At 41.9% G+C, this 27,500-nt stretch overlaps 2 protein-coding genes and 2 long non-coding RNA genes across 7 annotated transcripts in view; all 4 read left to right on the top strand.

Moving 5' to 3' along the window:
* Positions 1 to 3,420, top strand: part of LOC141376685 (uncharacterized) — a 4,864-nt gene extending 1,444 nt beyond the window's left edge. For 2 of the 3 annotated variants that reach the window (XR_015503090.1, XR_015503089.1), the window contains exons 3-5: positions 1,330 to 1,358; positions 1,781 to 1,822; positions 1,952 to 2,088. This is a non-coding gene — a long non-coding RNA (uncharacterized LOC141376685). Of the gene's footprint in view, positions 1 to 1,329; positions 1,359 to 1,780; positions 1,823 to 1,951; positions 2,089 to 2,868 lie in introns of those variants that run through there. The other variant, XR_015503091.1, reaches the window with a different exon arrangement.
* LOC147841933 (uncharacterized) overlaps positions 1 to 14,293 on the top strand; it is a 20,221-nt gene extending 5,928 nt beyond the window's left edge. Inside the window, exon 3 of the mRNA XM_087272951.1 lies at positions 13,974 to 14,293. Within this exon, the coding sequence (XP_087129077.1) occupies positions 13,974 to 14,293 (320 nt within the window). The remainder of the gene's footprint in view (positions 1 to 13,973) is intronic.
* A 3,900-nt stretch (positions 14,294 to 18,193) lies between these two features.
* Positions 18,194 to 22,143, top strand: LOC147841931 (uncharacterized). 2 transcript variants are annotated; one of them, XR_015503092.1, is made up of 7 exons: positions 18,194 to 18,280; positions 18,363 to 18,506; positions 18,837 to 19,143; positions 19,275 to 19,494; positions 19,729 to 19,834; positions 19,984 to 20,032; positions 20,133 to 20,526. It is a non-coding gene; the product is annotated as an uncharacterized LOC147841931 (long non-coding RNA). The 2 variants fall into 2 exon arrangements; XR_015503093.2 differs by lacking the exons at positions 18,194 to 18,280; positions 18,363 to 18,506; positions 18,837 to 19,143; positions 19,275 to 19,494 and adding an exon at positions 21,139 to 22,143 and having other exon boundaries at positions 19,706 to 19,834; positions 20,133 to 21,062.
* Positions 22,144 to 22,557: 414 nt separating this feature from the next.
* The window catches only part of LOC147841930 (uncharacterized), an 8,533-nt gene continuing 3,590 nt past the window's right edge, over positions 22,558 to 27,500 (top strand). The window contains exons 1-2 of the mRNA XM_087272950.1: positions 22,558 to 22,581; positions 27,197 to 27,500. The exon at positions 27,197 to 27,500 is cut by the window's right edge and continues 767 nt beyond it. Of these exons, the coding sequence (XP_087129076.1) occupies positions 22,558 to 22,581; positions 27,197 to 27,500 (328 nt within the window). The remainder of the gene's footprint in view (positions 22,582 to 27,196) is intronic.

The raw sequence follows: 27,500 nt of genomic DNA, 5'->3' as shown, positions 1-27,500 counted from the left end.
TGAGTTTTCTTAGGTTGGACAGTCTCAGAACTCATTTGAACCCATTTACCCAATCCTTTACCCAATCCCCGAGAAGCCAAAGAATGACATAGAAATATTGATTTATTTATTAATCCATCCACATTAACATATGCAAATACTCCTTGTCAAACTATTGTGAGATATATATATATATATATATATATACTATAGTAATGTTATAGAGTGTTCAGGCAGCCTCTACACCTGCAAACATTTACATTTAGTCATTTAGCAGATGCTTTTATCCAAAGCGACTTACAAATGAGGACAAGGAAGCAATTTACACAACTATAAGAGCAACAATGAAGAAGTGCTGTAGGCGAGTTTCAGGTGTGTAAAGAAAGTGTAAGAAGCAAAACATTAGTAACTTTTTTTGTAGTAGTAGTTAGTGGTAGAACCAGAGAGGCAATTGCAGATTAGGAAGTGAAGTGGAGACTAAATAGTTGAGTTTTTAGTGGTTTCTTGAAGACAGCGAGTGACTCTGCCGTTCTGATGCAGTTAGGGAGTTCATTCCACCAACTGGGCAGATTGAGCGTGAGAGTTCGGGAAAGGGATTTCTTCCCTCTTTGGGATGGAACCACGAGGCGACGTTCATTCACAGAACGCAAGTTTCTGGAGGGCACATACATCTGCAGAAGTGAGAGCAGATAAGAAGGAGCAAAGCCAGAAGTCGCTTTGTAGGCAAACATCAGAGCTTTGAATTTGATGCGAGCAGCAACTGGCAGCCAGTGCAAACGGATGAGCAGCGGAGTGACATGTGCTCTTTTAGCTTCATTAAAGACCACTCGTGCTGCTGCGTTCTGGAGCAGCTGAAGAGGCTTGATAGAGTTAGCTGGAAGCCCGGCTAGTAGAGAGTTGCAGTAATCCAGTCTGGAGAGAACAAGAGCTTGAACAAGGAGTTGAGCTGCATGTTCAGATAGGAAGGGTCGGACCTTTCTGATGTTGTAGAGTGAGAATCTGCATGATCGAGCAGTTCTAGAGATGTGCTCAGAGAAGTTTAGTTGGTCATCAATTGTTACTCCAAGGCTTTTCACCATTTTGGATGCAGTAATGGTTGCCCCGTCCATCTGGATTGAAAAGTTATGGTGTAGAGTCGAGTTGGCAGAAACTTCAAGCATTTCCGTTTTCGTGAGGTTCAGCTGAAGATGATGATCTCTCATCCAGTGTTAAATGTCTGACAGGCAGGCTGAGATGCGAGCCAGAACCGAATAAAGTCCAAAATAAATGAACTGATCAAATGTTAAATCAGTAACATCATTATATGATCATCTAATATTCCGTTATTAACATTTCTCATATGATCAACAGATTGCTCTCGCCATTCAAGCTCATGCAAGGTAAGTTGGATAACACATTTGCATATACTAGTGTGTGTGTGTGTGTGTGTGTGTGTGTGTGTGTGTGTGTGTGTGTGTGTGTGTGTGTGTGTGTGTGTGTGTGTTTGTGTGTGTGTTTGTGTGTTTGTGTGTGTTTGTGTGTGTGTGTGTGTTTGTGTGTGTTTGTGTGTGTGTGTGTGTGTGTGTGTGTGTGTGTTTGTGTGTGTGTGTGTGTGTGTGTGTTTGTGTGTGTGTGTGTGTGTGTGTGTGTGTGTGTGTGTGTGTGTGTGTGTGTGTGTTTGTGTGTGTGTGTGTGTGTGTGTGTGTGTGTGTGTGTGTGTGTGTGTGTGTGTGTTTTAGGCAAAATTGTAAATGTGTAAATTGTTTTTATTTCATTTATCTTCGATCAATAATGAGCACATTAGCATAATCACCCCCCATAGCCTGCCATTCTGCAAAAACATGGACTACCTTCACTTCAGCAGGTAAACGTATATATTACACATCCATTGATCCAATCCTGACCTGTTAGATCAGCAGTTACACTGTGTGTAGATGGAGATTTACACTGATGCTGGTTAATGACTGCAGAAATGTACTTCTGTTTTAATCAGCAAGTTAAAGACAACTGAGATGCTGTGATCCACTGAATCATCCCAGGAGCTTATTGAAGACTACCAGGTACATTAAACATGTCTAAATTACTGTTTACTTTGGATATGTTGGTTCTTTGTGTTAAAGATGTGTTAGTATTTTTATCCCCCAAAATTGTAAGTTTTGGCTTACCTTTAAAGACTTTAATCACTTTATGCAAAAGAGCACAGGTTTTAGGATCAATACAGTCTATTATCATGAAGCAAGAACACTGATAACACTGATAACACTGCAACTCTACAGTATTTTAATCACTGCTCTTATTAGTGTATTTGACAGGATGTTGAGAGACCTGCCTAAAGACTGCTTCACCAATCATTGTGAAGATCCTTATACTGGGCACTTTTTAAAGTAGTTTATTGAGAAGTTTAATTCAAATTAAAGTATTCAGTGAACGTGTGTGGCAGTGCTTTAATTAAGGAACAGTAGCCGTGCATCAGCAGATTTTATTGAACATTTTGAAGTAAAGTTATCACAGAATAACTAAAAAATCTGTCTATAAAAAATATCTATATCTATATAAACAGATATATATTTAAATGTACAACTTAATTAAATTTTACAAGCAAAAAGTTTGTAAAAAAAAAAAAAAAGTCTGGCAGTACCTAGAATTGCAAAGTCGAGTAAAGGAGGTCGAGCCTTCTCCTTTAATGGCTCCTACACTCTGGAATAGCCTTGCTGATAACATCCGAGGCTCAGACACACTCTCCCAGTTCAAAACTAGATTAAAGACCGATCTGTTTAGTAAAGCATACACTTAGCGGGTTTCCACAAAAGTTTCTGCATCTTGTTTATATACACGATGAACAGCAGCTAACGCTAATTATTCTCTTTATTCTCCATTTCCACCTGGGGATACTCATCTCGAGGTCCTCAGATTATGCGGAGTCACTGATTGGATCCAAGACCAGCGGCGAGATGATCCCACAAAATGATTTCCACAAAACGGGACCAGGCCGTATCCTGAGCTGCTGCTGCGCTGATGGTCATGGGGGAGTGGAGAGCATGAGTCTGATTCCAGTGACGCTCCAGGGACAGACAAGTCTTCGCTGAGGCCATCTTCCAGCCTCCACTGCTGAGACTGCAGCTCTGCACAAGACTTAGCCATCGGAGAAATTAAAATGGTCGTGCCGAACTGAGTCTGGTTTCTCTCAAGGTTTTTTTTTTCTTCACTCTCCGCTGTCGCCACTGGCTTGCATGGTTCAGGATCGGTAGAGCTACACATCGATGAATTTGCTCTTCAGTGTTTGGACTCTCAGTAATGATTAAATCACACTGAACTGAGCTGAACTGAACTGAACTTATACACTAAAAACTGAACTACACTGTTCCAGTTACTATGACCATTTATGTGAAGCTGCTTTGACACAATCTACATTGTAAAAGCGCTGTACAAATAAAGCTGAATTGAATCTAAAAGTCAATAAAACCTACTCTGAATTCTCCAGGTAAACTTCACATCACATCTCTAATTAAATCTACTGATCATTTTGGTTCATCTCTTACTGGGCAAAGCTTTGAAGATTTACTGGCCTTTTCAGAGTGGGTTTTTCAGGTAAAGCTACTCCTGGTTATTTACAGCGCAGAGTGCGTCTGCAGACAGTAGAGCTGCGGCTCCTGAGGGGGATCAGGGGCAGGCCAGGGGTCCGACAACACCGCCTGTACACTCTCACAGAAATAAAGGTACGCGAGCTGCCACTGCGGTGGTCCCTTTCCAATATGTACACATTTATACTCAAAGATCATATTAATACCTCAAAGGCACATATTAGCACATAAAAAGTACAAAAGTGTTCCTCTTCCAGTTTCAGGTGTTAACATGAACCCTTCAGGTACTAGTGTGTATCTTTAGGAAACGTTCCAGCCCTGAGACAGCTCACACACCTTTATTTCTGAGAGTGCAGGAGACAACTGTGGAATATCCTCACAGTTCAGAAAAACAAACGTGTGTGTGTGTGTGTGTGTGTGTGTGTGTGTGTGTGTGTGTGTGTGTGTGTGTGTGTGTGTGTGTGTGTGAGTGTGTGTGTGAGTGTGTGTGTGAGTGTGTGTGTGTGTGTGTGTGTGTGTGTGTGTGTGTGTGTGTGTGTGTGTGTGAGTGTGTGTGTGTGTGTGTGTGTGTGTGTGTGTGTGTGTGTGAGTGTGTGTGTGTGAGTGTGTGTGTGTGTGTGTGTGTGTGTGTGTGTGTGTGTGAGTGTGTGTGTGAGTGTGTGTGTGTGTGTGTGTGTGTGTGTGTGTGTGTGTGTGTGTGTGTGTGTGTGTGTGTGAGTGTGTGTGTGTGAGTGTGTGTGTGTGTGTGTGTGTGTGTGTGTGTGTGTGTGTGTGTGTGTGTGTGTGTGTGTGTGTGTGTGAGTGAGTGTGTGTGAGTGTGTGTGTGAGTGTGTGTGTGTGTGTGTGTGTGAGTCTCATGAATGGCTCTTGTTCGTTCCTCGGGGCCAGCGGGCCTCTAAAGCGTCTGTGAGGGGAATTTCGATTAAGAAAAGCGTCCTCAGAGCCTCAGTGGCCCTCTGTGCTTTCGGTACACACACACACACACACACACACACACACACACACACATATATACATAAACACCGCTTTCATGGCAGAATCCACCGAGGCGCTCCGTCCGGCATTTCGGTGATTTTACTTTATAGTTTCTCTGATCCAGTGTGTCTTTTCCCTGTGTGTGTGTGTGTGTGTGTGTGTGTCTGTGTGTGTGTGTGTGTGTGTGTGTGTGTGTGTGTGTGTGTGTGTGTGTGTGTGTGTGTGTGTGTGTGTGTGTATGTGTCCTGAGAGCAGTCTACATCAGTGTAGATGAGGAATAAACGCTGCTGGAGAACAGAGAACAGACCTGAGCAGACCTGATCATGAGGATCCTCAGGATGAGCGCCACCTGCTGGACCTGCACACACACCACATAGTCCCTTCTGACAACATACACACACACACACACACACACATACACACACACCTGTGTTTCTCCAGCTCAGATGGAGATCATAAGATCAGCTGTGTTCATCACTGCAGCATCTTCATCCACAGAGAGGAGGAGAGTACAGTACAGTGACTCACACACACACACACACACACACACACATACACACACACACACACACATACACACACTATGATGCAGGAGTGTGGTCCATGCAGGCGAGTGGGCTCACAGACCACCTGTAGAACACACTTCCCCTGTCCTAATGAAAGAAACTCTTCTGTGCTGAACGTGTGTTTTTGTGTGTGTGTGTGTGTGTGTTTTTGTGTGTGTGTGTGTGTGTGTGTGTGTGTGTGTGTGTGTGTGTGTGTGTGTGTGTGTGTGTTTCTGTAGCTGTTGTCTTCATTTATAACACTCCATTTCTGCATCTCGTGTTCATACACACTCAGAGCAGCTGCTACTCTATCATGCTCTTTATTATTTACTTTCTCCTGGGGATGCTCATCCCGAGACCCCACAGTAGAGTACAGTAGAGTATAGTAGAGTATAGTAGAGTAGAGTTTGAGTACAGTAGAGTATAGTAGAGTACAGTAGAGTATAGTAGAGTAGAGTACAGTAGAGTTTGAGTACAGTAGAGTATAGTAGAGTACAGTAGAGTAGAGTTTGAGTAGATTAGAGTAGAGTACAGTAGAGTAGAGTAGAGTACAGTAGAGTAGAGTACAGTACAGTAGAGTACAGTACAGTAGAGTACAGTAGAGTACAGTAGAGTACAGTAGAGTAGAGTTTAAGTAGAGTACAGCAGAGTAGAGTTTGAGTAGAGTAGAGTACAGTAGAGTAGAGTAGAGTACAGTAGAGTAGAGTACAGTAGCGTAGAGTACAGTAGAGTAGAGTACAGTAGAGTAGAGTTTGAGTACAGTAGAGTACAGCAGAGTACAGTACAGTACAGCAGAGTAGAGTACAGTAGAGTAGAGTGAAGTAGAGTAGAGTACAGAAGAGTATATTAGAGTACAGTAAAGTACAGTAGAGTAGAGTACAGTAGAGTACAGTAGAGTACAGCAGAGTAGAGTACAGTAGAGTAGAGTTTGAGTACAGTAGAGTACAGTAGAGTAAAGTACAGTAGAGTACAGTAGATTTTGAGTACAGTACAGTAGAGTAGAGTACAGTAAAGTAGAGTGAAGTAGAGTAGAGTGAAGTAGAGTAGAGTAGAGTACAGAAGAGTATATTAGAGTACAGTAAAGTACAGTAGAGTAGAGTACAGTAGAGTACAGTAGAGTAGAGTACAGTAGAGTAGAGTACAGTACAGTAGAGTACAGTACAGTAGAGTAGAGTACAGTAGAGTAGAGTACAGTAGAGTAGAGTACAGTAGAGTAGAGTGAAGTAGAGTAGAGTACAGAAGAGTATATTAGAGTACAGTAAAGTACAGTAGAGTAGAGTACAGTAGAGTACAGTAGAGTAAAGTACAGTAGAGTACAGTAGATTTTGAGTACAGTACAGTAGAGTAGAGTACAGTAAAGTAGAGTGAAGTAGAGTAGAGTGAAGTAGAGTAGAGTAGAGTACAGAAGAGTATATTAGAGTACAGTAAAGTACAGTAGAGTAGAGTACAGTAGAGTACAGTAGAGTAGAGTACAGTAGAGTAGAGTACAGTACAGTAGAGTACAGTAGAGTAGAGTGAAGTAGAGTAGAGTAGAGTACAGAAGAGTATATTAGAGTACAGTAAAGTACAGTAGAGTAGAGTACAGTATAGTAGAGTAGAGTAGAGTGAAGTAGAGTAGAGTACAGAAGAGTATATTAGAGTACAGTAGAGTACAGTAGAGTAGAGTTTGAGTACAGTAGAGTATAGTAGAGTAGAGTACAGTAGAGTACAGAAGAGTATATTAGAGTACAGTAGAGTAGAGTACAGTAACAACAAGAGGAACAGCACAACAGAGGAGCACAGGTGTAGGAGGAACAGTATCTGTGCTGTTCTCAGGTCAGTCCCGCCTCCTCCTCATGTGGACATCACTCCTGCAGTGTACACAGGCTGGTCAGGGTTTCAGTGTAAGCGGTGTGTGTGTGTGTGTGTGTGTGTGTGTGTGTGTGTGTGTGTGTGTGTGTGTGTAGGTCTCCTCAGTGCTGGTGTGGGTTCTGCTGAGCTGATCAGATCTGAGCCAAGCTTCACATTCACTCCTATTGATTACACGAACCCTGATCCACACACAGCCGACGGGAGACCACTGGAGGAAACCTCACACACACACACACACACACACACACACACATTGAACATCCCATAATGCTCCAGGAACACGTGTGCGCTAGCTGGGGGAGCTAGCGGCGCGGTGTACATCATTAGCGTTTACTGACTCTCTGCATACAAACCAGATGAGGAGAGATCACGACACCACGGAGAGGCCCAGGAGACAGAACATGCGGGAGAACAGTGCGAGCGTGAGGAATGACGATCACACACACACACACGCACGCACACAAACATGCGCACATACACGCACGCACGCATGCCCGCCCGCACACACACACACACACACACACACAAAACAAGAGATTTCATAACATGCAGAAGATGGAGAAATGAAGACTGTGTGTGTGTGTGTGTGTGTGTGTGTGTGTGTGTGTGTGTGTGTGTGTGTGTGTGTGTGTGTGTGTGTGTGTGTGTTATCTAGTAAACTCTTCTGTAGTGTGTGTGTGTGTGTGTGTGTGTTATCTAGTAAACTCTTCTGTAGTGTGTGTGTGTGTGTGTGTGTGTGTGTGTGTGTGTGTGTGTGTTATCTAGTAAACTCTTCTGTAGTGTGTGTGTGTGTGTGTGTGTGTGTGTGTGTGTGTGTGTTATCTAGTAAACTCTTCTGTAGTGTGTGTGTGTGTAGTGTGTGTGTGTGTGTTATGATGAGAACGCTCTGATTATTTGTTGACTTTAATCAGTTGGCGCTGGGCTCTGATTGGCTGCCGCTGGGTGTTTATGCGAGTTGATTGTGTGAATAATAACGCTGCAGTCTGGAAGAGTCCGCGACCTTCAGGAGTTTAACAACAGCAGCTGCAGCGCAACCCGGCTCCAGACGCATCTGCTGCGCACGCACGGGTGTGTGTGTGTCTGTGAGTGGAGTGTGTGTGCGTGTGTGTGTGTCCTACATTCCTTTCGTCTCCGGACTGTCGGCCCATTTCTGCAAAAGTGTGTCAGTCTTTCCCGGACGAGCCCCCGGCGTGTGTGTGTGTGTGTGTGTGTGTGTGTGTGTGTGTGTGTGTGTGCCCGAGGTCTTTACAGCCACATCTGAGCCCACAGCATCCAGGTCAGTCTGGCCGGGTTGGTTAATTAGTGTTGGGTTCTGTGTTCCCTGTGTCAGTGCTCTCACCTGTCTGTGTGTGTGTGTGTGTGTGTGTGTGTGTGTGTGTGTGTGTGTGTGTGTGTGTGTGTGTGTGTGCGCGTGTGTGTGTACAAAATTGAGTTTTGATTTGTTTTTTATTTAAGACGTTGTTAAGACCCTGCAGACGCCCTGAGAGATTAAATAAACACATCATAACGACAGAAACAGACAGAAAACAGCCATATCCTCCTGCTGCCTAAAGCAGGTCGCACACCAGAAGCACGGCTCAGCGACGTGCAGCGTCACGCAGCGTCATGCATTTCAGAAATCTAAACACAAGGTTCTATCAGGGTACACACGTCAGCGACTGTCCGCGACGTCCAGCCATGACTCAGGACACTGTACATATTTCTGCCGCGCCGCAGAGCACCATCTGATTACTTTCATTTTAAATAGTGTGTGAATGTGCGCGTCTGGTGTGCGATACTTTCAGCTGTCATGTGTGTGCCGTGTTGTGATGCTGAGGGCGCATCTCGTGTGTGACGCCTTTAAGAGAGCTCCCTCACTGAGGCTGAGCAGGGCAGAGTGTGGTCAGTGTCTGGATGCGAGACCCTTTCATTTTATGTGTAAAAATATATATATACACACACATTTTCATAGTATTTACTATGTTTTTCTGGAGAAGATCTTGTTTTATATCAGCGAAAATAAAAACAGTTTTTAATGTTTTTAAAATCATTTTAAGGTCAAAATGATTAGCCTCCTTTAGCAGTATTTCTTCTGATTGTCTACAGAACAAGCCATCATTAATTAGCCTAACTTGTCCAATTAACCTGGTTAAGCTATTAAATGTCAGCTGAGAAATCGTCACCCTGAAATGATCAGGTTCTGTCTGCCTTCTGAATGATTTTGAGATTTTTTGCTTCAAAGTTTTGTTGCATTCCATATAGCAGACAGTGTGTGTGTGTGTGTGTGTGTGTGTGTGTGTGTGTGTGTGTGTGTGTGTGTGTGTGTGTGTGTGTGTGTGTGTTTGTGTTTGTGTGTGTGTGTGTGTTTGTGTGTGTGTTTGTGTGTGTGTGTGTGTGTAACATGTGTCTTTTAAATAAAACGTCTTAAAATGTAAACAACATCCCATAATGTCCATAAGTTGTCATTTATTAGGAAAATGTCAACAACTCAATTTTGACAATGTCAGATAGAACCATAACTAGTGTCTTGAAAAATAAATAGTCAAATATGATGTGCTGCCATCAGGGCAAAGATGAATGCAATCAGTTATTAGATATGAGATATTAAAACTACAGAAATGTGTTGATAATATCTTTCTGTTAAAGCAGATGTATGTTAAAAATAATGTTTAAAATGTTATATTTCAATGGTTAAATGACTAATGTGTGCAGAGCTAACCAGCTATTCCATTAAACAGCCGTTTCTTTAATTATCCCATAGTTACCATTAATAAAAATATGGATCATTTTGACACTTACCACTGTGTGTGTTTTTCAGGTTGAAGCTGCCGTTCATGTAAATGCTGCAATGTCAGTTCGATGTGTGCATCGCATTATCAAACTATTCTTGTTGACATCTTGGAGTTAAAACAGACTGAACTTGAGGCCGGGTGACCTGGCCTGATAAACTCACCTCACAGACAGCAGGAACATCCTTCTCAGAACTGCAGATGCCATCATGGCGGGACCACAGTATAAACTCGCACGTCTTCCTAGACTTCAGCCATTATTTCACACATGCGCGCGCTCTAACCGAAAGCAGGAGACGCCTCTCTATAGCAATCTCTCACAACACAACCTTACCAATGCGGCGCCTCGCAATATTTCCAATCAAGATACATGGATCATATTTACTATCACTTGGCTGTAACGGAGGAACACGGCCAAATGTAGTGAAGTAAGAGTACTGATTTTTCTCTGATAATTTACTTGAGTAAAAGTACACATATTTAAATGTACTCAAAAAGTACCCAATAATTTTACTCAAGTGAATGTAACTCGTTAGCTACCTCTGGGTCCTGGCCAAACTCCCTCCATCAGCCCTTACCCATCATGGCCTCCCAATCATCCCCATCCACTGAATGGCTCCATCACCGTCTCTCCACTCCCCCTATAGCTGGTGTGTGGTGAAGCACTGGCGCCGGTGTCCAGTGGCTGCCGGAGTGTGGAGAGATCCCCTCATGTATGCTCATACACATCTGTTTGGGTGTATAACCTTACAGAATAAACACCGATTCAGTCTGAGAGGAGGAAATCATCACGGATACACTACTGTCAAAGAGAAACCACATGCAGAGAGCAACAGGTGAGGAGTGTTTACCTGCACATGAAGACACACGTGTAGAATCAGACATAGAGCAGAAGCACAGAGGAGTCGAGTGTTCAAGCGCTGTCCATCAGAAAGCGTCTGCATTAGAAATCTCCTCGTCTTCCGTCATTTCAGACAGCTTAACTGCTAATTTGCTCTTTTTAAAGTCCGAGTTAAACTCCAGGTTTTATCACTGCGGCCAAATTGGATTAATCTGCAGCCTAAATGGAGTTCCACGCCACGCACAGGAGCGCTGTAATAAATAGGCAAAATCTCATTTAAAGTGCAATAATAAGTGAAGCACGGCGCCGCAGACTCATTGTGGAATAATGACGTCTCCTTCAGCTTCATTATGCAGTTTGATCTTTATAATGATGGAGGCCGAGGCCACTCTTCACATCCACTCAGAGCAGCTCTGTGGAGCGCCGAGCTGAACTCAACACAGGTCTGATGTTTGATTACAGGAAATTACCAGAGAAATAAACACAGAAACTAAACATTCATCAGGACAGGAGACGAGCTGAAACATGGAGAGCCAGGAGAGAAGATGAGCTGTGAGGATGTGGAGGAGCAGGAGACAGTGGAGAACAGGTGACAGCAGCAGAAACACACACACACACACACATAGAGAGAGAGACACACACATACAGAAATACATACACCCAAAGACACACATACACACTTATACACAGAAACACTCACACAGACACACTCAAGTACACACCCAAACAGCTACACACACTTACAGTATATATAATACACATACTGAGCTACATACACCTACACACACACTCAAACACTCTTAAACAGTCGCACTGAGACACCTGCTTTAGTAACGCACACAGTACACAAACAAACACACACACACACACACACACACACACACACACACACACACACACACTCTCCCTCTGACTGGTGTCTCTGGTGTGGTGGGCATCATCTGACCCTCACAGATGGCATCATGACACGCGTATATAAACTCATCTGTTCATCTGGACTCATCTGCATATTCAGTGTCACATTATACGCTGTATTAGCGCCGAGTGTTTGATTCACATTCAACAGGGTGACAAACTCTCAACAAACACACCGCTGTGTTTCAGCGCAGCGCTCAAGGACACACTCGAACTCTGAGACAACAACACTCAGCTCACACACTCAGCAACAGAAAGAGCGTGTGTGTGTGTGTGTGTGTGTGTGTGTGTGTGTGTGTGTGTGTGTGTGTGTGTGTGTGTGTGTGTGCGTGCGTGCGTTGATGAACAAGAGGAAGATGAAGCAAAAGTACAAAATTACTTTACTAGTCCCCAAAACTATAGCAATACCAGTCATTTATATCTAGAGGACGCAAGAACAGTCAGACCAGGTGACGACCGCAGAGATGAAGAGCGCAGCGATGAACACGACTGTAGAAATGGCGACTGTAGAGATGACGACTGTAGAGATGACGACTGTAAAGATAACGACTATAGAAATAACGACTGTAGAGATGACGACTGTAGAGATGACGACTGTAGAGATGACGACTGTAGAGATAACGACTATAGAAATAACGACTGTAGAGATGACGACTGTAGAGATGACGACTGTAGAGATAACGACTATAGAAATAACGACTGTAGAGATGACGACTGTAGAGATGACGACTGTAGAGATGACGACTGTAGAGATAACGACTATAGAAATAACGACTGTAGAGATGACGACTGTAGTGATGACGACTGTAGTGGTGACGACTGCAGAAATGACGACTGTAGAGATAACGACTGTAGAGATGACGACTGTAGAGATGACGACTGTAGAGATGACGACTGTAGAGATGACGACTGTAGAGATAACGACTATAGAAATAACGACTGTAGAGATGACGACTGTAGAGATGACGACTGTAGAGATAACGACTATAGAAATAACGACTGTAGAGATGACGACTGTAGTGATGACGACTGTAGAGATAAACAGAACTATAGTGATGACGACTGTAGTGGTGACGACTGCAGAAATGACGACTGTAGAGATAACGACTGTAGAGATGACGACTGTAGAGATGACGACTGTAGAGATGACGACTGTAGAGATAACGACTGTAGAGATGACGACTGTAGAGATGACGACTGTAGAGATGACGACTGTAGAGATAACGACTATAGAAATAACGACTGTAGAGATGACGACTGTAGTGATGACGACTGTAGTGATGACGACTGTAGAGATAAACAGAACTATAGTGATGACGACTGTAGTGGTGACGACTGCAGAAATGACGACTGTAGAGATGACGACTGTAGTGATGACGACTGTAGTGATGACGACTGTAGAGATAACGACTGTAGAGATGACGACTGTAGAAATAACGACTGTAGAGATGACGACTGTAGTGATGACGACTGCAGTGATGACGACTGTAGAGATAAACAGAACTATAGTGATGACGACTGTAGTGGTGACGACTGCAGAAATGACGACTGTAGAGATGACGACTGTAGAGATGACGACTGTAGTGATGACGACTGTAGTGATGACGACTGTAGAGATAACGACTGTAGTGATGACGACTGTAGTGATAACTTTATCAGTGATGACGGCTGTAGCGTTGGCACTGCAGATGAAGCTCCAGAAAGCCTGAGCCTCGTCAGTCTCCACTAAAAGTGTTTCATCAGTGACGGCTTTGATCGCTTCACACACAAACTCTTATGTTCTTCTACTCTGTAAAGCGGGAGGATTTGCAGAATTCCCATGTTTGGACTCATATTTCAGAATATTTCATCATGCTGAGTTTGTAAGTGAAGGAAGAGTCTGATTGTGTCTTCAAAGCTGCGACAGGCATTTCCTCCATCAGTCAGAGTCTTCCTGTGAGTTCCAGCAGCTTCACACATCATCATCATCATCACTTCACTGGGTAAATACTGGTAAAAGTGAATGTATCTGAACATGGATTAACATGTCATTTATTCATGGATTTTAGCAATGTTAGAGACATGATCATTCAGATTATACCTCAATAAATGATCTGCTCTCTTTTTATGAAGTATAAATAACTGGACTTATGTGGAACTGCTGTTCTCTGGATGTTTAATGAACACACAGCTCAATACTGCTGCTTGAAATCGATAACCTTGACATTATTAAGAGTCTAAAAGGGATCCTCATCATTTATTCACACTCCAGAGATTCTAAACTTTAATGAATTGAATTCTTTCTTCTGTTGAACACAAAGGAAGATATTCTGAAGAGCGTTGCGAAAAACACCCATTGACTGCCATAGTATTCTGTGTTCCTGCTATAGATGCCAATGACTGCTTTTTGTGTTTAATTCAGTTCCTCTGTGTTCCTCCAGCTCTTCTCCAGTGTAGAGTGTGTGTCAGCGGCTGAACACAGAAGTTCCAGTGAACTGAAGCTGTGTCAGTCCAGTGTTCAGAGCTGAAGATCAGTTTAGTTCAGTTCAGTTCAGATCAGCTCAGTTCAGATCAGCTCAGTTCACCTTCAATTTAGTTCAGCTCACCTTTAGTTCAGTTCAGTTCAGTTCAGTTCAGCTCAGTTCAATTCACCTTCAGTTCAGTTCAGCTCAGTTCAGATCAGTTCAGTTCAGCTCAGTTCAATTCACCTTCAGTTCAGTTCAGCTCAGATCAGTTCAGTTCAGCTCAGCTCAGTTTAATTCACCTTCAGCTCAGTTCAGCTCAGTTAAGCTCAATTCAGTTCAGCTCAGTTCAGTTCAGTGTGGTGTAACGGTGGTCACACACAAAAAAAAAAAAAAAATTTTAATTAATAACTCTTAGGTTAGATTCGAACCCGGGTCTCCCGCATGGCAGGCGAGATTTCTACCACTGAACCACGGAAGGCGCTGTTGAGGCGCTGCGTCTGGTAATATCTCCCTCTAACGCAGTCACCCTCGGGCAAAAAAAAATAAATATATTATAATATAACATACATATATTAACAAATTTTATGCATGATTTCGGGTGCCAGACAAGTTTTAAACCTTGCCACAAATAAATCTAACTATAATTAATTACCCAGGATAGCGAAAACAAAACTTATACAAGACCCTCCGTTACATACAGTAACATACGAAATAAGAACAAGAAAATCGAATTCCACTTAGAAAGATTTAATGAATTAATTTAAATGGCAAATACAACTACAAGTAACAACAATCCCAAAAATAAATATTTATATAGTCAATATCCTACAATCATTTTAAGTAACCCAAAACAAGATTCCTCTCAAAAAACAACAACAAATACACCAAGAAATAAATAAACAAAACTTTTCAAATTTCTCAAATAACTAATTAAATGAAAATAAAGGGAGGTTGGGTGGAGAATGTATGTATGTAAGTGTATTAGTGAAACTGACCCAAGAGGCTTGCAGTGGTGACGTCAGGAGGTTACACGTCAGCAGTTCACTGGCTGGCAGGTGACTTGGCAGAACGGACAGAAATGATAAACAGGCAGCCGTTTTCGGAGGTGTCCTAACACATCGCACCGGTAAGTTTTCAACACGAAGGTAACGTAAGACTGGCACTCGTCAGCAATTACCAGGAAACTTGGTGTTACGGTGGCTATAAAGGACAAGTCAGTGAAAACTTGAGCATCGCCGCATCTCTTCCTCAGCTTCCTCAGACCCAGGCAGAGCCACACCCGCAACGCAACTTGGTGACGCAAACACCACTCCCACACTGGAGGTCAGAACTCTCTCTCTCAAAAGAAAAAAAAACCCTTTTATATAATTTCACATCATCGTAATTGGTTGTAGCATCCAATGGGGATGAACTCATTATAAAAGGCAGTGACAAAGGAAGTAAACACAAAATAGGGGCAGTACAGAAAGTTCCTGTATTGTCACATTCTCCCCCCCTTGACAAAACAACCCATGGTTGTTAAAAGAAATACAATCAAAATCCAAAAAATTCCTCCTCTTCAGAGGTTTCTTCAAACAATTCCCGAAGTCGTTTTTTTTCTTGGACTTCCAACTCCTCAGCTGTTGGGAAACATTCTTTAAGATTACACACATGTACTGTGCGCACATCTTCTCCAGTTTCCTCCAAGGCTATACGATAATTTAAAGGTCCCAGTTGTTTTAAAACTCGGTAAGGTCCTTTCCATTTTGGTGCCAGCTTGGCACTGAACTTGTGCTGTGCACTGGACTGAGGGAAATTGCGCAACCATACTCTGTCTTTATTTTTGAAACCGGCCTCTCTTCTCTTTTTGTTGTAGTTTCGGAGTTGGCGTTGTTGTGCCCTTCGGCAATTCTCTTGAACTTGTGACTTCAGTTGTTGTATGTGACAGACTACATCATAAGAGGTATTATCGGGGATAAGATTCTGACCATGAAGTATTTTATCCATTGGTCCATGCAGTTTCCTTCCAATCTGCAGTTCTGCTGGAGTTACTCCCGTGGTTTCCTGGATGGCAGTATTCATTGCGAATCTCATCTCAGGTAAGAACTGATCCCATTTGCTGTGGTTGTCATCCACATATGACGCAATCATACTTTTGACAGTTCTATTCACCCGTTCTGTCATATTGGTCTGAGGGTGATAAGCCGTTGTTAGCTTCTGTGTAACTCCCCACTTTTCACATACATTCTTAAACACAGATGAGATGAACTGTGTTCCTCGATCAGAGAGAATGAAGTCTGGAACCCCCCAACGGGTTAAGATTTCTCTTCTAAAAATCACAGCAACACTCTGAGCATTTGCCTGACGCATGGGAAAGAACTCAACCCATTTGGAGTAATAGTCAACAAACACCAACAAATACTCGTTTTGCTGTGTACTCCGAGGTAGGGGTCCCATAATATCAACTCCAAGCATTTGATTAGGTCGAGAGGTGATGGTTGATTGAAGTTTTCCTGCTGGTTTCTGATTATCATACTTGATCGTTTGACAGTTCACACATTCTTTAACGTGTCTCTTCACATCAGTCCATAAGCCTGGCCAAAAAGCAACTGCTTGGATTCGTTTATAAGTTTTGTATATTCCATGATGGCCACTTAGCGGGTGTGAATGATAGTGATGAAGTAGTGTCGGCCGAAGACGGTTTGGAACATACACACGATAATGTACTTGGTCATTCTTCAGGTAAGTTTTATGGTACAGCTTGTCCTCTATCACTTCATATTGTTCCAATTGATTTGGTTCTTCTGCTACAGCCTGTAGTAGTTTTGTTGTTTCTTCATCTGAATGTTGTTCCTCCCATAGGACAACATCAGAAACTGGAAGCTCTGTGTGCTGGTCTGTTTGCTGCTTCGTGTAAACTGCTGTAACAGGAGAAATTGTAGTGAGAGGGGATCTGGACAAAGCATCAGGAGCTACATTTAACTTCCCTTTTCGGTATTCAATGATGAAGTTGAATTTCTGCAGTCTCAAGACCCATCGAATAAGGCGGCTGTTAGTTTTTGTGGATCCCATCACCCACTGAAGAGCAGAATGGTCTGTTACTACTGTGAAGAGCTTGTACTCTAGGTAATGTTGCCACTTCTCCAATGCCCAAACAACAGCTAAACATTCTTTTTCTGTTGCAGTGTAATTTACCTCAGCCCCAGTTAAGGTGCGACTGGCATAGGCAATGACCTCTTCACTACCTGGATCCTTTCTTTGAGTGAGAATAGCACCCAGTCCTGTATCGCTGGCATCAGTGTATACAATGAAAGGTATTTTGAGGTCAGGGTGGCCAAGAATGGGAGGTGAGGTAAGGCATGATCTTAACTGGTCAAATGATTGTTGACACTGTGCTGTCCATTTAAACACCTGTCCTTTTTTCTTCAGGGCATTGAGGGGCTCAGCAATTTTTGAAAAGTTTTGCACAAACCGGTGGTACCAGCCGGCTAGTCCCAGGAATCGCTGAACTTCCTTCAGATTGTTGGGTGTAGGAAAAGAGAGAATGGCCTCAACTTTGCTCGGATCTGCCGTGATACCTTTAGCATTTACCACATGCCCTAGAAACGTGATCTCTGGTAGGAAAAACTTGCATTTTTCCAGGTTGATGGTCAGTCCAGCAGCTTCTAGCCTGTGGAGGATGGTTTGCAGATCACAGAAGTGTTGGGTCACTGAGGGAGAATACACAATTATGTCATCAATGTAGACAAGGCATATCTTTCGTCTTAATTCCCCTAGTACGGTCTCCATTAACCTCTGGAATGTAGCAGGTGCATTTTTTAATCCAAAAGGCATAACATTAAATTGATATAGCCCATCAGACACAATAAAAGCAGTCTTTGCTTTGCTGTCAGGATCCATCATCACTTGCCAATACCCACTGTTTAAATCGATGGTAGAAAAAATTGTTGATCCAGAGAGAGATTCTAGTATCTCTGTGATGTTTGGAAGAGGGTAAGCATCATTTTCCGTTATTGCATTTACTTTGCGGTAGTCCACACAGAATCTTAACTTGCCATTTTTCTTAGGAACCAACACCACCGGTGAAGCCCAAGAAGAATGTGATGGTTCTACAATACCTTCTCTCAACATTTGTTCCAATTGCTCCTCCATCACTTGTTGTTTTACAGGAGACAAACGATATGGCTTTTGTTTGATAGGTACCTGACTGGTGGTGTAGATACGGTGTTGAAGTAACTTGGTTTTTCCAGTTCTTTGAGTACATACCCTAGGGTTATTCTGCAGGATCTGTAGTAACTGTTGCTTTTCTTCTTTGGGAAGCTGTGCTTTACTTACAGCATTCCAGATCTGTGTTGCATCATCGACATGATCAGTTTGTAGCATACCCAATGAGGTTTGAGGTGGAGGGACAGCACTTAACAAGGTGAGATTGAGTTTGTTCTTTCTGAGCGTCTTTTTTTCTGTCATGGGTGTCATTTTAACTAGAGGTTCACTTGCATTTCCAGGTTGAAATGGGTGTTCTTCAGTAGGATCAGACGTAAAAGAATACTTGCGTTCACTAACATGAATTTTCAGACCACTAAAGAATATGAAGTCCAAACCCAAGATGATGGCATATGCAAGAGCTTGAGATGGGAGGACAACAGCAGGTACTACAAAGGATTTACCATGTATTTGAATAGTGATGTTTAACCATCCTAAGGGTATCTCCGCTTTTCCATTAGCCAAGTAAAGAGGTCCACTCGACCAGTTTTGTAGCTGGGCAGAGGTATCAAAATGCTGCATTAGACTTTCATGTATTAGCGTGTAGCTTGCTCCAGTGTCCAGTATGGCTTTTCCAAACCATGATCCAATACTAATTGGGACAACTAATTGTTGTGGAATGGCCAGAGATGACATAGTTGTAGATGGAAGTAAAACATTTGGAACTTCTTTTATTGATTGGGGTGTTTCTGAGGCTGCTACAATGATGTTCGTAGGTCGACCTCCTGACTTTGCAGCATGAAAACTCTTTCCATGGTTTGGGTGATGTTGCGTGGAAGATTGCTGGGAAGGTGGAGTTAAATACATTGGGCAATTTCCCGGTGGATGTGGACCACTGCACCTCCAACACTGAATAGGCTGTTTCTCAACAGGTCGATTGGAGAAAGATTTTTGTGCACTTGCTTGTTTGTGAGCCATTCGACTTTCATACCGTCTTTGTTCTTCATAGTCTCGTTCCAATAGATATCCCAATTTAACTAGATCCTCCACAGTGTTCACTCTACTGCGCAGTTGGCTGGCAAGGTATGGTTTGATATTTTTTAGGATCATTTTTACAATTTCAGTCTCTGTTAGAGTGGATTTCCATCTTTTACAAAGTGCTCGATAAGTAAATGCAAAATCTCGAATTGACTCTCTGTCTCCTTGAACTCTAGTACGAACACGCTCAGCAAGCTCATCTTCGTAGTCTTCAGACAGGAATGCAGAAAGAAATGCAGACTCAAATTCCTTCCAAGTCGCAATATTGGAGCGACTCACTTCCCACCAGTCCCGAGCTGTGCCATATAAGACAGTGCGAAAGGTAGCCAAAAGATCTGCATCTGTCAAAGGATGAAGTGCCAGGAAATCTTGACATTTTGTTAGGTACAATAAAGGGTCAGTATCATCTGTATGTCGTCCAAAGGTGGGAAAAGTTAATTTAAGGTGATCACTTTTGACCATGGTATTTGGTAAAGTTGAAACAGTCTCCGTGGAGAGTGTACTTGTAACTGGAGCAGCTTTTGTTTCTGTTTGAGGTTCAACATCTTTCACATTGTGCACTTGTAAATCCTTTTTCAACTGTGTAACACAGGTCTGACATTTACTAATTTTTTCTTCACATTGCTGAAGATTTGTAGTAAGCTGATCCAAACTTCCCTGGAGGGTTTGCTGGATTGATTTGAGATCATGGTGGACATCTCTCCGGAGTTTTTCCACTTTGTCAACAACTGCTGAGGTAAGGGTTGATTCAAATTTCTGAAACTCAGTTGCAAGCATCAATTGTACAGCTTTGACCAACTGGTCAGCATCTGCAGCCTCTTGTTGCTTAGCTCCAGTGAGTATGGTGACAATCTCTTGCTTATTGGACTCTATTTTGGCTGTAAGGGTGGTGATTTGATTCACATGCTGGGATGATGAAGTTTTCAGCTTTTGAGTAAGTTCATGCAAACATTTCTCTTGTTTTTTCATTGTTACCATCAGATTGTCCAAATTACCTTGCACATAAGAACTGACCTTCTGAATTTCTCTCCTAGGGGTTGGAAGGTTCCCAGGCAGATCATGCTGTTCCATTGTAGAAGGTGATGAAACATCTGCAGACGTGCACAGTTGCATGCTAACATGTTCCTGGGACAAAGAAAGAGGTTGCATTAGAATATGGCCTCCCAGAGCAGTAGGAAGTGTCTGTACTGGAGTTGCATGGCTTGGGAAACTATGGACCGGTGAAATATTATGCATAATTTGGTCATGAGGTGGAAGTCCAGAAAGTGTTTGAGTTTGCACTGGAGGTGACCACACTGGCGTGGAAATTGTTGGGGCATCAGGTGCATCAATATCAACATATGTTGACGTTGAATGGGAAAAGAACTGGGCCATGACTTGTGTTGGTTGTGGGTGCGATTAGGATTTGTGTGTGTTTGGGACAGCAGGAAAAAAAATAAATAAATAAATAAAAAACCCAATAAAACAAAAAATACTCACAAAGAAACTGTTCTCTGCAATCAATTACATCATGTCCATACTATCAATGTAAGTGAAACCTTTCAAATGCATGTACAAAAATACCAGACAGATGACGATCACATTTTCTAGTTCAAGTTCCCACACACTTTGATACAAAAAATAAATTCAGCTTACACAGGTTGCTCAAGCAAATTTTCACAATAAACTCAAATCATTATACCAAAAACCACATACATGAGAAGTTTTTTTTTTTTTTTTTTTTTTTTTTTTTTTTTTTTACACAATTTCAGTTATTTGATGATTTTTGTCAATAGTTCTCACATTCAGCAAGAAAAAAACAATTTTAAACTATTAAACATTCACAAACAAAACCCTGTCCAGTAATTCAGGTCAGTCAGTCAGTCAAAGAAATTTTCAGTTATTCAAGTCAATCAATGAAAGTTTCAATTATTCAAGTCCCTTAAAGTGTTTAATGTCCCTTAAAGTGTTCAATGTCCCTTAAAGTGTTCAATGTCCCTTAAAGTGTTCAATGTCCCTTAAAGTGTTCATGTCCCTTAAAGTGATCAATGTCCCTTAAAGTGTTCATGTCCCTGTTTGGGTGCCATTTCTGTAACGGTGGTCACACACAAAAAAAAAAAAAATTTTAATTAATAACTCTTAGGTTAGATACGAACCCGGGTCTCCCGCATGGCAGGCGAGATTTCTACCACTGAACCACGGAAGGCGCTGTTGAGGCGGTGCGTCTGGTAATATCTCCCTCTAACGCAGTCACCCTCGGGCAAAAAAAAATAAATATATTATAATATAACATACATATATTAACAAATTTTATGCATGATTTCGGGTGCCAGACAAGTTTTAAACCTTGCCACAAATAAATCTAACTATAATTAATTACCCAGGATAGCGAAAACAAAACTTATACAAGACCCTCCGTTACATACAGTAACATACGAAATAAGAACAAGAAAATCGAATTCCACTTAGAAAGATTTAATGAATTAATTTAAATGGCAAATACAACTACAAGTAACAACAATCCCAAAAATAAATATTTATATAGTCAATATCCTACAATCATTTTAAGTAACCCAAAACAAGATTCCTCTCAAAAAACAACAACAAATACACCAAGAAATAAATAAACAAAACTTTTCAAATTTCTCAAATAACTAATTAAATGAAAATAAAGGGAGGTTGGGTGGAGAATGTATGTATGTAAGTGTATTAGTGAAACTGACCCAAGAGGCTTGCAGTGGTGACGTCAGGAGGTTACACGTCAGCAGTTCACTGGCTGGCAGGTGACTTGGCAGAACGGACAGAAATGATAAACAGGCAGCCGTTTTCGGAGGTGTCCTAACACATCGCACCCGTAAGTTTTCAACACGAAGGTAAAGTAAGACTGGCACTCGTCAGCAATTACCAGGAAACTTGGTGTTACGGTGGCTATAAAGGACAAGTCAGTGAAAACTTGAGCATCGCCGCATCTCTTCCTCAGCTTCCTCAGACCCAGGCAGAGCCACACCCGCAACGCAACTTGGTGACGCAAACACCACTCCCACACTGGAGGTCAGAACTCTCTCTCTCAAAAGAAAAAAAAACCCTTTTATATAATTTCACATCATCGTAATTGGTTGTAGCATCCAATGGGGATGAACTCATTATAAAAGGCAGTGACAAAGGAAGTAAACACAAAATAGGGGCAGTACAGAAAGTTTCTGTATTGTCACAGTGGTTTAATCTTCACTGCTGAAAGTCCAGACACTGAAGAGCAAATCCATCCATGCACAGAAACACAAGACCCAACCCAAGCAACCTGGAGAGAAACCAGGCTCAGTTGTGCACGACCAGGCTGGCCCTGTGGATCAATGTGGAGACTCGTCTGTCTCTGGAGTCTTTCAGGAATCAGTCTCATGTTCTGCACTCCTCCATGACCACTACAGCATCAGCTCAGGATACGGCCTGGTCCAGGATTATGGAGACCTCTAGAAGTGCTCTATGGTTGGCATCATCTCTACACAAGTTGGTGTGTGTGTGTGTGTGTGTTTATATTATTACAGTAGCTGTGGCGTGTGTGTTGCTCTTCATCAGTATGTCCTGACGCGTCTCCAGTGTGTTTATTGTGAGGGATTTCTCTCTGTCTGCAGTCAGTAATAAAGGCAAAACAAAGCTGATGTGTAATGAGAGGATTAGCAGCAGAGCGCAGTGTTATCTGCCTCTGCTTATGTGTGTGTGTGTGTGTGTGTGTGTGTGGGTGTGTGTGTGTGTGTATGTGTGTGTGTGTGTATATGCACTGAGATGAAGTACCTGCACAATCAAAGCGCTCATTATTTATAATCTCTCTGAAGATTCATTACTGCACTGAACTGAACAGCAGAACACACACACACACACACACACACACACACACACACACACGTCACAGAGAACATTAACAAAGTGCTGGAAACTACAGGCTCTGATAATAAAGTATTGCTCAGGGAATTACTGCACTACACCATGGTAAATCACACACACACACAGACACACACACATACATACACACACACACACACCAAACACTATAGCACCGCCCTAAAAGACAACAGCTCCGCCCTAAAGTACTATAGCAACTCCCTAAAGGACATTAGCTCCGCCCTAAAGTACTATAGCAACTCCCTAAAGGACAATAGCTCCGCCCTAAAGTACTATAGCACTGCCCTAAAGGACAATAGCTCCGCCCTAAAGTACTATAGCAACTCCCTAAAGGACAATAGCTCCGCCCTAAAGTACTATAGCACTGCCCTAAAGGACAATAGCTCCGCCCTAAAGTACTATAGCAGCTTCCTAAAGGACAGTAGCTCCACCCTAAATGACTGATTGCCCCACCTTTGTCAAAAAGTGAGGAGAGTTGTTTGGAGTGGGAGGAAAGATTATTTGACAAAGTAATAAAGTGCAGACGCATTGATTACAACACACACTGCTTTACACACACACACACACACATCACAGTAAGGCGGGCGAGTGAGTGTTGGTGTGAGGGTCACTCTGATGCAGATCTCATCATTATTCCTCCTGGGTGTGGGAGCAGATGATCAGTGATTCTCCGAGTCCGAACAAACACACACACTGGAGCTGAAACTTCTGTGCTGGTGTGTGTGTGTGTGTGTGTGTGTGTCTGCGCTGTGACCTCTGACCTGTGTGTGGTCATGTGACAGCGGTACGGCTGAGGTGAAGTGTGTTTCTGACAGGCCATCTGTGTGCTGCATCTGCGTCCGGCTGTCAGAGAGCGCGAAATACCCACGCAGAGAGAGAAACAACAGAGGTCAGCGCGCCGCACGCATGCTAATGCTGCCACACACACACACACACACACACACCTGCGCAGGTTTCTGCAGGTTTCATCACAGACTGTCTCATATTTGAGTGTGAGTTGAATATCTCAGTGATGGTCACACACACAACATCTAGTTTAGTCAGTTCTAAATAAAGTGTCAAACACACTCTGGCTGTGCGCACACACACTTCAGAACACTGTAATAAACTAGGGCTGGGCGGTGAATCGGGTTCTGGAGAAATATCGATATGATTCCCCAAACTATTTCATTACTGCTCATAGTCTATTCATGCTCATCTGCTTATTTAATATTTAGCAAAGCAAGTTTAGTCAAAACAATAGAAAAGTGTGGGGTTTGTACATGGAGTGAAAGACTTCCCCTCAGATATCTTATATATGTGCACTGTTTCATAATTGTGCACAACACACACACACACACACATGTGTGACTAAAACACATATACAGCTGATTTCACTGTTATTAATAAATCACACAGCTGTGCTGCACAGGATTACCCAACAACACTGTAATTGTGACAAAATACTGAGTTTCATATTTACATTATTGTGGGTCTTTTCTATCCTACAATACTGTGTGTTGTGTTTCTATTTCAGCGTGTCCTCATCTGCTCTGACTGTAGCTGGGTTTTCTATGGTTCTGTTGACTTTATTTGCACAGCAGCACAGTAGAGCTGTGAATAGTGTTGAGCAGGAGAACACCCTGTACTGTTTATTAATCAAAGAGTTTGTTGTGCAGCTGTTATTTGTTGTGCAGTGGTTTATTTGTTGTGCAGCTGTTTATTTGTTGTGCAGCTGTTATTTGTTGTGCAGTGGTTTATTTGTTGTGCAGTGGTTTATTTGTTGTGCAGTGGTTTATTTGTTGTGCAGCTGTTATTTGTTGTGCAGTGGTTTATTTGTTGTGCAGTGGTTTATTTGTTGTGCAGTGGTTTATTTGTTGTGCAGCTGTTATTTGTTGTGCAGTGGTTTATTTGTTGTGCAGTGGTTTATTTGTTGTGCAGCTGTTATTTGTTGTGCAGTGGTTTATTTGTTGTGCAGTGGTTTATTTGTTGTGCAGCTGTTATTTGTTGTGCAGTGGTTTATTTGTTGTGCAGCTGTTATTTGTTGTGCAGTGGTTTATTTGTTGTGCAGCTGTTATTTGTTGTGCAGTGGTTTATTTGTTGTGCAGCTGTTATTTGTTGTGCAGTGGTTTATTTGTTGTGCAGCTGTTATTTGTTGTGCAGTGGTTTATTTGTTGTGCAGCTGTTATTTGTTGTGCAGTGGTTTATTTGTTGTGCAGTGGTTTATTTGTTGTGCAGCTGTTATTTGTTGTGCAGTGGTTTATTTGTTGTGCAGCTGTTATTTGTTGTGCAGCTGTTATTTGTTGTGCAGCTGTTATTTGTTGTGCAGTGGTTTATTTGTTGTGCAGTGGTTTATTTGTTGTGCAGTGGTTTATTTGTTGTGCAGTGGTTTATTTGTTGTGCAGCTGTTTATTTGTTGTGCAGTGGTTTATTTGTTGTGCAGTGGTTTATTTGTTGTGCAGTGGTTTATTTGTTGTGCAGTGGTTTATTTGTTGTGCAGTGGTTTATTTGTTGTGCAGCTGTTTATTTGTTGTGCAGTGGTTTATTTGTTGTGCAGCTGTTATTTGTTGTGCAGTGGTTTATTTGTTGTGCAGTGGTTTATTTGTTGTGCAGTGGTTTATTTGTTGTGCAGCTGTTATTTGTTGTGCAGTGGTTTATTTGTTGTGCAGTGGTTTATTTGTTGTGCAGTGGTTTATTTGTTGTGCAGCTGTTATTTGTTGTGCAGTGGTTTATTTGTTGTGCAGTGGTTTATTTGTTGTGCAGTGGTTTATTTGTTGTGCAGTGGTTTATTTGTTGTGCAGCTGTTATTTGTTGTGCAGTGGTTTATTTGTTGTGCAGGGGTTTATTTGTTGTGCAGTGGTTTATTTGTTGTGCAGTGGTTTATTTGTTGTGCAGCTGTTATTTGTTGTGCAGTGGTTTATTTGTTGTGCAGTGGTTTATTTGTTGTGCAGTGGTTTATTTGTTGTGCAGCTGTTATTTGTTGTGCAGTGGTTTATTTGTTGTGCAGCTGTTTATTTGTTGTGCAGTGGTTTATTTGTTGTGCAGTGGTTTATTTGTTGTGCAGCTGTTTATTTGTTGTGCAGTGGTTTATTTGTTGTGCAGCTGTTATTTGTTGTGCAGTGGTTTATTTGTTGTGCAGCTGTTATTTGTTGTGCAGTGGTTTATTTGTTGTGCAGTGGTTTATTTGTTGTGCAGTGGTTTATTTGTTGTGCAGCTGTTATTTGTTGTGCAGTGGTTTATTTGTTGTGCAGTGGTTTATTTGTTGTGCAGTGGTTTATTTGTTGTGCAGTGGTTTATTTGTTGTGCAGCTGTTATTTGTTGTGCAGTGGTTTATTTGTTGTGCAGGGGTTTATTTGTTGTGCAGTGGTTTATTTGTTGTGCAGTGGTTTATTTGTTGTGCAGCTGTTATTTGTTGTGCAGTGGTTTATTTGTTGTGCAGTGGTTTATTTGTTGTGCAGTGGTTTATTTGTTGTGCAGTGGTTTATTTGTTGTGCAGCTGTTATTTGTTGTGCAGTGGTTTATTTGTTGTGCAGCTGTTATTTGTTGTGCAGTGGTTTATTTGTTGTGCAGTGGTTTATTTGTTGTGCAGTGGTTTATTTGTTGTGCAGCTGTTATTTGTTGTGCAGTGGTTTATTTGTTGTGCAGCTGTTTATTTGTTGTGCAGTGGTTTATTTGTTGTGCAGTGGTTTATTTGTTGTGCAGCTGTTTATTTGTTGTGCAGTGGTTTATTTGTTGTGCAGTGGTTTATTTGTTGTGCAGTGGTTTATTTGTTGTGCAGTGGTTTATTTGTTGTGCAGTGGTTTATTTGTTGTGCAGCTGTTATTTGTTGTGCAGTGGTTTATTTGTTGTGCAGTGGTTTATTTGTTGTGCAGTGGTTTATTTGTTGTGCAGTGGTTTATTTGTTGTGCAGTGGTTTATTTGTTGTGCAGCTGTTATTTGTTGTGCAGTGGTTTATTTGTTGTGCAGCTGTTATTTGTTGTGCAGTGGTTTATTTGTTGTGCAGCTGTTATTTGTTGTGCAGTGGTTTATTTGTTGTGCAGCTGTTATTTGTTGTGCAGTGGTTTATTTGTTGTGCAGCTGTTATTTGTTGTGCAGTGGTTTATTTGTTGTGCAGCTGTTATTTGTTGTGCAGTGGTTTATTTGTTGTGCAGTGGTTTATTTGTTGTGCAGCTGTTATTTGTTGTGCAGTGGTTTATTTGTTGTGCAGCTGTTATTTGTTGTGCAGCTGTTATTTGTTGTGCAGCTGTTATTTGTTGTGCAGTGGTTTATTTGTTGTGCAGTGGTTTATTTGTTGTGCAGTGGTTTATTTGTTGTGCAGTGGTTTATTTGTTGTGCAGCTGTTTATTTGTTGTGCAGTGGTTTATTTGTTGTGCAGTGGTTTATTTGTTGTGCAGTGGTTTATTTGTTGTGCAGTGGTTTATTTGTTGTGCAGTGGTTTATTTGTTGTGCAGCTGTTTATTTGTTGTGCAGTGGTTTATTTGTTGTGCAGCTGTTATTTGTTGTGCAGTGGTTTATTTGTTGTGCAGTGGTTTATTTGTTGTGCAGTG

This window comes from Danio rerio, chromosome 11 (genome assembly GCF_052040795.2).
Source record: "Danio rerio strain M-AB ecotype USA chromosome 11, GRCz13ab, whole genome shotgun sequence".
Lineage (NCBI taxonomy): Eukaryota > Metazoa > Chordata > Actinopteri > Cypriniformes > Danionidae > Danio > Danio rerio.
The sequence above is the reverse complement of the archived record's forward strand: the minus strand, read 5'-3'. Positions and strand labels throughout refer to the sequence as shown.